The sequence below is a fragment of the Diplotaxodon limnothrissa genome, linkage group LG22, assembly GCF_057381915.1.
Source record: "Diplotaxodon limnothrissa isolate DT_005_m linkage group LG22, D_limnothrissa_male_GT1.1, whole genome shotgun sequence".
Taxonomy (NCBI): domain Eukaryota; kingdom Metazoa; phylum Chordata; class Actinopteri; order Cichliformes; family Cichlidae; genus Diplotaxodon; species Diplotaxodon limnothrissa.
The window spans coordinates 4,751,523-4,762,780 of NC_140616.1; the positions used below are offsets into that span (position 1 = coordinate 4,751,523).

Below are 11,258 nucleotides of genomic sequence, written 5' to 3' on the forward strand. Positions count from 1 at the left end.
TGTGGTAAAATTGGCAGAAAAGCTCAACTGCTGAATCCTAAAAGAAAAAGAAAAAGAAAAAAATACCCAGAACCCCCCCCCCACCCCACCCCCAGCTTATTATGCAGTGCTTCACTTTCGCACTCAGCACGATAAGTTATGACTGGTCGGCCGGTGTGTTCTGCCCTCATCTAAATGATACGTTATTGGTCAGAGACGCTTTCACACCCCCAGTTTCTCTCTTCACATTTCTTATCAGCGGCCTGTTTTAGGACCCATCTTATTTATACAAACAGGATGAACAGCCTGTGTTTTTTTCTCCTCTCCTGTCACGTTTCATCTGCAGGTAAAATCATCCCTTTTTATTTCTGTAAAGCACGTCTGTGCTGCAACAGCTGTTATTGTCCTTTCTTCCTGTATAACGGTACTCTGATGCTGCGTTTTTAGTTTTACTTTCGTCTTTAATTTTATCATCTCCTAAATTACAATTATTTACACGTAGGAGGAAGTTAGAAATAGCTCATAAATGCACTGCTGAAACATCTCCTCCTAATTTAGTTAATATTATTGATATTTAATTCGCAGTTATCACGAGGAAAAACTGCTGACATTGTCAACCCGTTGATATCGTCACACGCAGTTCCCATTAATGTAACTAAAGTGGTTGTATATCAGCAACAAATAGTACTACTACTCCTTCTTGTGATACGGCTGCTACTACTATTGAGTTTAAATGAGAATATTAGTACATCATTTGTTATTATATACTATATATATGGTATATATAATATGGTTATTATATATACCATATTTAAACACTGGGGGGCAGTGTAGCCAACAAAGCGACAATCTGCTATTTTAACCTGAGACAGTCCTATAAAAAAAGGAGATAGAAGTATATAATACAGATATGATAGATTTGACTTAAGATGAAATTAGCTTAAAATTCACGAGAAGGAATTTTTTTAAGAGCAATAAATATTGAATTATTAGTAAAATTACATTGTAAATAAATTCATTAATGGCATGTTTTCCTCAACAGTGAAACACTCCCTGAAATATTTCATCACTGCTTCCTCTGGGATCTCAGACTTCCCAGAATTTGTTGGTGCGGCTTTAGTTGATGGGGTTTTAGTGGGCTACTGCGACAGCAGCATCAGGAGAGCTGAACCCAAACTGGACTGGATGCAGGAGTTAATAAAAAAAGATCCTCAGCACTTGGAGTGGTACACGCAGAAGTGCTCTGGGAATCAGCAGGTCTTCAGAGCCAATATTAATAGTTTGAAGAAGCGCTTAAACCAAACTGCAGGTACACTAATATCACCCTTTACCTAAAATGTTGCTCTTTTCATTCACACACACACAGCGAGACTTACATCCTCCCATCATAATTTATTTCATTTTATTTGGAGGTTTTCATTTACACACCTAAAACACTCAGTCTACCACATAAGTAAAATTACAAGTAAGATATTTACTCTGTTCTAGTGACCAGAATAAATTACTGACCTAATTTAATTTGCTCTGTTAGAGGGATGGCAAGAAAAATCCCTGCTATATACAAAGTCACTGTCACTGTGTACATCAACAGTAGCTGAAGTAAATGGTTACTTCCAAGGACAAGAATAATAAAGATGAGAATTTCTTTTCCTCTTATGATGCGGGTGTTGTTTTGATGATAAATATTGACGACTCGCAGCAGGATTTACTTTTCTGATCATCTTTAACCATCCACAACTTTACTGGCTCTGCATTCTCTCTCTCTCTCTCCCTGTCAGGTGTTCACATTTTTCAGAGGATGAATGGCTGTGAATGGGACGATGAGACTGATAAAATCACAGGCTTTAATCAGTATGGTTATGATGGGGAAGACTTCATAGCGTTGGACCTGCAGACACTAACATGGATTGCTCCTAAGCCACAGGCTGTCGTCACGAAACTGCAGTGGGATACTGAAAAACCCAGATTAGAGCACAACAAGAACTACTACATCAACAGGTGCCCCGACTGGCTGAAGAAGTATGTGAAATATGGGAGGAGCTTTCTGCAGAGAACAGGTAGAATTACATATGCTATTATATTTCGTTGCAAAAGCTTCCCTTTCTGTTTCTATTCTACAGCACCATTTCAAGGAAAATGAACCAGTGCATAGACAAGCATTTCATCAATGACTATCAGCTGTCCCAGATAAAGCCTCTCTCCCTATTTTGTTTTTATCTTTTCCCAGTTCTTCCCTCAGTTTCTCTCCTCCAGAGGACTCCCTCCTCTCTAGTCAGCTGCCATGCTACAGGTTTCTACCCAGAGAGAGCCATGATGTTCTGGCGGAGAGGTGAAGAGGAAATTCACGAGGGTGTGGAGCATGGAGAGATCCTCCCCAACCACGACGGGAGCTTCCAGATGAGCGTTGAGTTGAATGTTTCATCAATCAAGCCAGAGGACTGGAGGAGGTACGACTGTGTGTTTCAGCTCTCTGATGTTAAGGAAGACATCATCACCAAACTGGACAAGACAGCGATCCGGACAAACTGGGGTGAGAAAGGCTCAGGAATTAAGTTCTGTATCTCAAAGTTTACAACACCATCATATTTTAAAAAACAAACAAACTCTGAAATAAATGTCTGCATGAAATTCTTGAGTCAACAGAAATTCATTAGTGATGTCATTTTAATGTCAATAAATTACAACTGTTTGTAATGTAAAATATTTTGCACACTGTCAGAGGAAACAATGGAGACATTAATTAGGATGAAAGGGAGTTTAATCTGCTAAAGTTTCTCAAATGTGCCAAATCTGATCGTAGGCATGAACCAATATAATAAACACCAAATATTGTACAACCTCATCATATAACCATGTATAGAAGAATGGTGCTAACATTTACACTAAGGAGAAGTTTGATAACAAAAAAGCCAAAAATGCATAATTAAATCAGGCTGAAGCAGTATATACAGTGTCTGCTTTTACATTGTAAACCATCCTAAGCACAAATTTTCTTTCTTTATGATCCAAACTGAGATCTGGCCACTACAGATCTCATGAACCACACCATTAAAGAAGAAAATGTTCTTCTTAACCACATACAATGTTCAGAAGTGATGCATTAACACTGGAAACAGCAGCTTGGTTTGGCAGCAGTGTGAATGATCTTACATTTTGGACCTTTTCAGTTTCTCCCTCAGTGTTTCCTGTTGGTCCTGTTGTTGGAGGTGTTGGAGGAGCTTTACTCCTCCTGGCAGTCTTTGGTTTCTCCATCTGGAGAAGAAACAACAATGGTGAGATTACAGCAGATTTTACTCCAATAATGAATTTGGAATTTATGCACGTTGTAGTTATATGTACTTACATGATATTTTTGGTGATATTTTTAGTGAGTGATTTGATAATTTGGCTTTGCTAAACTCTGTCATGTTAATCATTTTGTTTTTCATTATTCTGCCTGTATTTCAGGGTTCCAGCTTACAAACAGTGAGTAATGTTAATAAAATGCCGCAACTTGTTTTTACTTTGTTAGTAACTGATACTCTGTTTACTGTAACAGGAGACATTTCATTTTCTGTTCTCTGTTTGTCTTAGCAGGGGAGCAGTGACGGTGAGAAGAACACCGAGTTTCATCACATTTTCCCAGAAAGGGAAATATTTTCATTTGGAGAGTGCTGATGACCCACCAGCTTTCATTAGCTGAACATACAGTATGCATAGAAAGATGCAGCTTTCAGGTTTGAAGAACAATGCAAATGCAAAGCGTTAAACCAGTGCAAAGTGGGAGAGTTATCTGACTGTATGGAGGACAGCCAAACAGCTGCTTTACATTTTGATCTCAGTAAACAGTTTTCTGATGAGTTTATAATCTCAGTCACTAATTTCAAGTGTTACAACATGACGCTCGTTCAGAAACTAGGGTATGCTTTAGGATGGGCCTAAATTGTGTAGTTAGCATAAAGTGCCTCATTTCTCTGTCCGCTCCTCAATCAGCAATGGCCAAAATGCTCCGTTTGAAGCTGCAATGATGTGACTTCACTAACATCTGGATGATGATATTGATAATGATATTTAAAAAAAATTTATTTAATAAGCATATTAAGTGTGTGAGAAGAGTTAAATTCCATTTTTGTTTTCTGTGCTTTTTGGTACATGTTCAGAGTTTTTACAAGGTCTGTTTCCTTCTAACCAGCTATTTATTCAATATGATGTAAACATACGGTACTGTGCCCTGCATAGAGAGTTGCACATGATTGTTTAAATATTTTTGAACCTTTATTTTGATAAGAACTTAATTATTATACACAGAGATAACATGCACAACAAAATAAAAGAAGCAGACTTTTATCTTTTGCTCTGTTGCTGACTGTGTTTGTCTCTGTTCTAAACCTCTGTTGTGTGAGTTTAGGCTCATTTGAAAACAACACACATCAATCCTGAAAATAAGTTCTGTCTAAATTGAGGGTAATGCAAGACATTAAATACAAAAATTGAATTATAAAACAGAAATGAAATTATGTGGATGCATAAATATCTGATTAAATCTTCATAATTGCTCTGTCTCGCCAATACACTGAGTATCAGAAAGTATACCTTATATGTATATACACTACAATTCTGATAGCTGAAACGGTTTTGACTGAATAGTCTTTTGTTTCAACAGTTTGTGATTAGATATTTCTATTTAAATGCGTGGGAACTTTGGTTGTGATAGTTGATGTAGTGGTAGCTTCCTCATGAGGACAGTGAGACTTCAGTCTGACACGCCCACATTCCACAGGTTGAGGACGAAGCATGTTTCAAATCTGCTGACAAAGGTTTGAGCTCCAGGATTTCCAGAACAAAATGAAGTTGCTTGCACTGCTCCTCTTCTGTAACACTGCGTCTTCAGGCAAGATCACATCGTAACTCTTACTGTTACTTTCTGCAGGGATTGTTGGAAGGGTTGTTTGATTTGATTACATTGTCTGTATTTGGTTACTATCCTGTGTAGCAACAAGCTGTGGAAGTTTTACTTTCACTTTTAAAGCGAGTGTTTTAAAGTTACTTTGCTTTAAAAATGTTGCGTTTGTCTTAGAGGCAAATCAGATTAATTAAATTAAATTAAAATAAAAAATCTTTCCCCCCTTTTGCAGAATTATCATCTGAATGCACTGTTGTGCCAAACACAGCTCTATAGACTTCTCTTGTTTGTGTGTGTTCATTTGTTTATTTATTTCTATTATTTATTTATTTATAAAATACTATTTTTATATTTATATCTATTACCTATTATTTTCAATGTACACGTGAAATATGACAATGACAGAGCTGAAATTCGAAATTAATCTAATAAAACAGAAATTATACAAGATTAACCAAATTACAAGACAAGATTATCAATAAACCAGTCACTCCTTGTTGTTCCCATGTTGAGACTGAAACGCCAGGGGGACCGAGCTTTTGCTGTTGTGGCTTGCAAATGATGGAATAAGTTGCACCTCCATATTAGGGTGGCCCCAACACTTGCAATTTTTAAATCACTTTTAAAAACAAACTCTTTTGCCAAGGCGTTCTAGGAGTATAGTACCAGAGTTTGTAGTCTTAGTCAGTTTTTGGTTACTTTTAATCTTCTTTACTTTGTTAATTTTATTTATTTCATATTTTAATATCTATTTATTTTATTCATGTTTTACAAGTTATTTATTCATTTTTTAAAATCTTTTTTCATGTATTTATTTATTTTATTGTTATTTAATTTTCTTTGTGTGTTTAATGTATTTTTTTTTAAACTTTTATCATTGTTTTTCACTGGAAAGTACTTCAGTCAGCCATGTTGTTTTTAAAGTGGTCTAAAAATAATGTTGGATTGGAGTAAATAAGAAGAAGAACTGAAAAGAAATAAAGGGTGAAATGAACATACAGATCCTCACTGAGAGAGTGAAATGGGTAGTTTCAGCACTCATGGAAAAATACTGTAACTGTGCATAAGTATGGTATGTAATTAATGAACAATTTTTGCTGTCTCATAAAACATAGTCTAAGTGGAAAATGGCGTAAATAACAAATACAATTTTTCCCTTTCATTTGATTCTCTCTGTTAATGTACAATCTTTATTTTACATGAGTAAAAATGACAAAAATATTAGGTTTATAACATGTTCTTTAGTAACCCACTGTGATAAAACAGCTTTAAAAACACTTCTAAAATGTATCTCGAAACTTAAAAATTTCTCTCCTCACAGTGAAATACTCCCTGAAATATTTCCTCACTGCCACGTCTGGACTCCCAGACTTCCCGGAGTTTGTGGCTTCTGCTTTGGTTAATGGAGTTCAGGTGGGTTACTGTGACAGCAACACCAGGACAGCCGAACCCACACAGGACTGGATGAAAAAACTAGTAAAAGACGACCCTCAGCACCTGGACTGGTATTCTGAGAAGTGTTTTGGAAATCAGCAGGTCTTCAGAGCCAACATTGATAGCTTGAAGCAACGCTTAAACCAGACTAGAGGTAAAAAGATAATGACATATATATTCTATGTGTACGTCCATGTTTAACTTTATCTTGCTGTCATTATTTTAGGACTTAGCAGATATGCTTCTCTCAGGTGTTTTGTCACTTTGGTGTAGTACAATGTAGTAGTCAGTGTAACCACATGTAAAACACATGCATGCATTCATTAACACATTTTTTAAGAAAAATAAAATAAATCACAAGAGATATGACTTTTTTTGTTATGTTTTGTTTATCTCAAATCTGTCCAAGTCCAAATAACAAAACATATTTTTTGTTTAGATATTCATGGAGAAGTTCTGGTAGTTTTATTAGATTATTTACTGCTGTATGGATTTACATTATGCAATGCCATTCTTGCCCAAGAGTGGCTCTGATTCTGTTTATGCCTTTGCCATTAACTAAAATCTCCATCTAAGTGTCTGTGACAACCTCACAGTGTCCCATGTAGTCTAGAACTGCTCAGCATTTTCTTTATTGTTCTCCTGCCCGATATATGTATATTGTAATGATTATATTAGTCAAAAACGAATTTAATCCACCTATGATAATCAACTTATGACATTTGGCTCTGCTTCAATCTCTCCTTACAGGTCCTTACATCTTACAGAGGATGAATGGCTGTGAATGGGATGATGAGACTGAAGGAATTAAAGGTTTTAATCAGTACGGTTACAATGGTGAGGACTTCATAGCATTGGACCTGCAAACACTAACATGGATCGCTCCCAAACCACAGGCTGTCATTACAAAACTGAAATGGGATGCTGAAAAAGCTCGATTAGAACACAACAAGAACTACTACATCAACAGGTGCCCTGACTGGCTGAAGAAGTATGTGAAATATGGGAGAAGCTTTCTGCAGAGATCAGGTAGGATTATATTTCTTAGTCTGTGCAGACATATGTTATGTACCCATTGTATCTCTAATCCACAATAACATTCCAGTGAAAATGACAAAAATATCCCATGACATCTGTTCAAAACATCTGTCTCAGTTAAGACTCATTTGCTTTACAGTTCTTCCCTCAGTTTCTCTCCTCCAGAGGAGTCCTTCATCTGTAGTCAGCTGCCACGCTACAGGTTTCTACCCTCACAGAGCAAGAATGTTCTGGAGGAAAGATGAAGAGGAGTTTCATGATGGTGTGGACAAAGGACAGATCCTCCCCAACCATGACGGCAGCTTCCAGATGAGTGTTCAGCTGAATCTTTCATCAATCAAGCCAGAGGACTGGAGCAGGTACGACTGTGTGTATCAGCTCGCCGGTGCAGAGACAGACATCATAACCAAACTGGACAAAAAAGTGATCCAAACCAACAGTGGTAAGACAGGCTCAGAAGTCATGTTATTGCTGTTAAAATACTGTAGCTATAGTGTCTTTGTCTTCTTTATATGTCACGTAGCCGGATATGTCAAAGTTGAACTCTTGTACTTATTTCCAGCTGGATTTTGTTTTATTCTACAAACCTGCTAGAGTAGCTTTACGTGATGATTCATAGTTCAAGACAACTCCTATTTAATTTATGTATCCTAAAAATACTGCTGGATTATCACAGATGAATGTTACAACAATAAAATGTTGTTTGGGTTAGGCTTTAGGGAGAAAGAGGAACAGGAGTGTGGAGCTGTGTGGCTGTTTACAAAGCCTGATTTTTTTTCTTTTACCCCCTGAGTTGTCAAAGTATATTTTTAGACTTGTTCTTTCCTAGATTCACATTACACCATCTCATTTGCACCCTGTGAATAACAAACCAATCAACTAACAGAAGAAAAAAAAGATAGTATTTTATCCAATAAGAACTCTCAGAACTGAGGCATTGAGATTGGAAGCTCCTTTGTTAATTGTGTGAATGAAGCCACATTGTGGGACCTTTTCGGTTTCTCTCTCAGAGTTTCCTGTGGGTCCTGTTGTTGGAGCTGCTGTTGGAGTTTCACTCCTCCTGGCAATCTTTGGATTCTTTATCTGGAAAAGAAACAGTCATGGTGAGATACAGCTGATTTTTCCACTTAACTTCATAATTGTATGTACTCATATAACAAGAGAGTCCTAGAAAATATTTTTATTTTCATTATTCTGAATCACTCATCTATATTTCAGGGTTCCAGCTTGCTGACAGTGAGGAAACAACAAATTGATCTTGTTTTTTCATTTTGGGAAACCACACAGTGACGACATTTAGCTCAACAGGTGAACAGTGACGGGCTCAGTTTAGAACAGCAATGTGCACACATATGTGTGTGTGTGTTTACGTTTGTGTTGTAATGATGCACTAAGCTTGAATAGATCCTCTAAGTTATCTACAGGTCTTTATGAAGCATTGGTATTGCTGTATTGCTGTGCAGTCCATATTCTTGCATGTATTTGTACCTTCTGTTGTTATGCATATATTTCTCTTGTTTGTATATATTTCTCCTGTATGTTATATTGTAAGACAGGAGATTAAAGACCGTATTGTGAGAAACATTAAGCTAAATGTAATCATAAACATACAGTGATATGTTCACTAAGCACTGAATAAACTGAAATTTTGAACTTACGAGGTTCGTATGGAAAGGTGACGATCAAGATGCCGTTTTTTTAAGATATGGAAAGGAGGACAAAAAGCTGAAGTACAACAAATTCTTGTTTTGTTTTTGTTTTTTTACATTTTTTCTTTTATATATTTTCTTTTAGGTGCTCTTGTTTGTTTTCTTGTAGTTTTCTTAACTGTTTCGATTTTATTTAGAGTTTATCAATGGTATTTTATGTTTTAGTGTTGTGAAAACTTTTTGTTAAGGTTTTACTTGCACTTCCCTTCATCTCCTCGTCCTGCATCCGTACCTATTAAAGTAAAATGAAGTAAAAACTGTGCTCAAGATCAGTTCAAACTGCTGTTAAAGCTGAAACATTGATCCTGTTTTCTTACATGGAAATAAAAAAATGATATAAATCAATTTATCATCTATTTATCTTTTAAACTTTCAGACCAAGAAAACTATATCAATATCCTGTCGTCTGTCCAAAGTTTCAGTCCTCTGAAAGACTGAAATATAATTTTAACAGCTTAATAAAAATATTAATAAAAAATGAAGTATAATCATAGTTCCCTCAGTGAGACTGTTCACTGCATGAGGACCTACTGAGAGTTGTGTTTTTTCTGGGTCTTGGGTAAACAAACAAATATGCTTCAGTGATGTACAGAACTAAACCCTGAACTCTTTTTTAAAATGAATATTAATTAAAATATTACAGACAGGAAAGACACGACTGGGGGATAGGAAAGGGAGAAAGAAAGAAAGAGAGGGAGGGAAAAAACAGAGGGCGAGAGGGACAGTGTTGAGAGAGGAAAAAGAAAGAGAAAACAACCGAAAATAGAACAACACAATACACACAATATTGTTGCAATAACCTAAATAAATGTAAGTAACAGTAAATACTTAAATATTGAATATTATTTTGCAGCACGCAGGACACAGCTCCGTCCCCCAGGCATGAAGCAGGCATGAGGAGATTCAGGCCCCAGACATCCAGAGGCCCCCACAGCACAAGTGCCCAAGGAGGACCACTGTGCCACCCTCCTGGAAAGAACTGAGGAGAGCCCCAGACATGGGGTCACAGAGCAGCCACGGAGCTGAAGCCAGAGGGGGCTGCAGCGACGTGCCCGCGGGCTCTGCCGGTAGCCCTGAACTCTTTCCGTACGTTTAACATGCAGCTCTATCAAACGAAGGCAACTAGTTCTTTCATTTTTTTTTTTTTTATTCACTGTATAATTTATGTAATAATTATTAATCATGTTATTTATTAATATTTGTTTCCAGCCAACTGGATTATAATTTTTGTCTTTGAAAAATTATTGGCATATTGAGTAACTGATATTCTAATATTGTGTGACCTTGTAAATATAGTATTTCGTTTTCTATTAATTGATTTTATTTTTCACTTTTCTTCCTAAATATTACCCCAGTATGCACATTAGGGACCAACAGAATGAATGACACATTGCAGTCTCCATAATTTACAGATGTTGTTGCCGCTTCTTGAGAAGTTTGAGAAAATAAATCATCTATAATTGTAAGAACGGCACACTCTTCCCTATGTTGGACTTTACTTATTTCGATGTTATTTTGACATCGATAATTATAATACATAAGATAGATCCTGTTTATGTAGCTGAGAAAATCAATTCCAAAAAATCTACTGGTGTTGGCCAGAGGGGCCGATGGCGCGATATGGCAGCCTCGCTTCTGTCAGTCTGCCCCAGGGCAGCTGTGGCTACAACCGTAGCTTGCCTCCACCAGTGTATGAATGTGAGAGTGAATGAATAGTGGTATTGTAAAGCGCTTTGGGTGCCTAGAAAAGCGCTATATAAATCCAATCCATTATTATTATTATTAAATAAAATATGAGAATCTTTTTTTCTTTTTTCCATGAAACACAAACAAACATTCAAACAAACAAAACGTTCATAAAGTTAAACAGACTGAAGCTTAAACGGATAACTTTAATATGACAAAACATATTTAATAACAAAACTTAAATCAAATATAATAATAACAGAGGGCAATATATGAAACTACACACAAAAATCTCTTTTTGTGGATTTCTTTTCACTGACTGCACTCAAACATAGAGAGCAGCTTTAACAGTTTTGATAAATCAAAATCTTCTGAGAAACATATCACTGGTATCACATGACACAGAATCTCACATTTAAAACACAACAACCAATAGGAAATGAAGCGGTTCTAAAGAAACAGAAATAGAAAGACAGAACCACTCTAACAAATTTGTTGTCCCTACAAAAGCTTAGAATAGAACAAAACAG

General features: G+C 36.4%; 2 protein-coding genes across 3 annotated transcripts; both read left to right on the top strand.

Annotated features, from left to right (window-relative positions):
* The first annotated feature begins 276 nt into the window (after window positions 1–276).
* Window positions 277–4,001, top strand: LOC146609239 (major histocompatibility complex class I-related protein 1-like). 2 transcript variants are annotated; one of them, XM_085346841.1, is made up of 7 exons: window positions 277–325; window positions 1,022–1,288; window positions 1,758–2,036; window positions 2,207–2,509; window positions 3,147–3,251; window positions 3,427–3,444; window positions 3,553–4,001. In XM_085346841.1, exons 1-7 carry the CDS (start codon window positions 277–279, stop codon window positions 3,564–3,566), a joined length of 1,035 nt encoding a protein of 344 aa, XP_085202967.1. In that variant the 3' UTR covers window positions 3,567–4,001. The 2 variants fall into 2 exon arrangements, with proteins under 2 accessions (XP_085202967.1, XP_085202968.1); XM_085346842.1 differs by having other exon boundaries at window positions 3,556–4,001.
* An 802-nt stretch (window positions 4,002–4,803) lies between these two features.
* On the top strand, window positions 4,804–8,589 carry LOC146609240 (major histocompatibility complex class I-related protein 1-like). Its single transcript, XM_085346974.1, has 6 exons — window positions 4,804–4,849; window positions 6,183–6,449; window positions 7,046–7,324; window positions 7,473–7,775; window positions 8,344–8,436; window positions 8,552–8,589. Exons 1-6 carry the CDS (start codon window positions 4,804–4,806, stop codon window positions 8,587–8,589), a joined length of 1,026 nt encoding a protein of 341 aa, XP_085203100.1.
* Window positions 8,590–11,258: the final 2,669 nt, after the last annotated feature.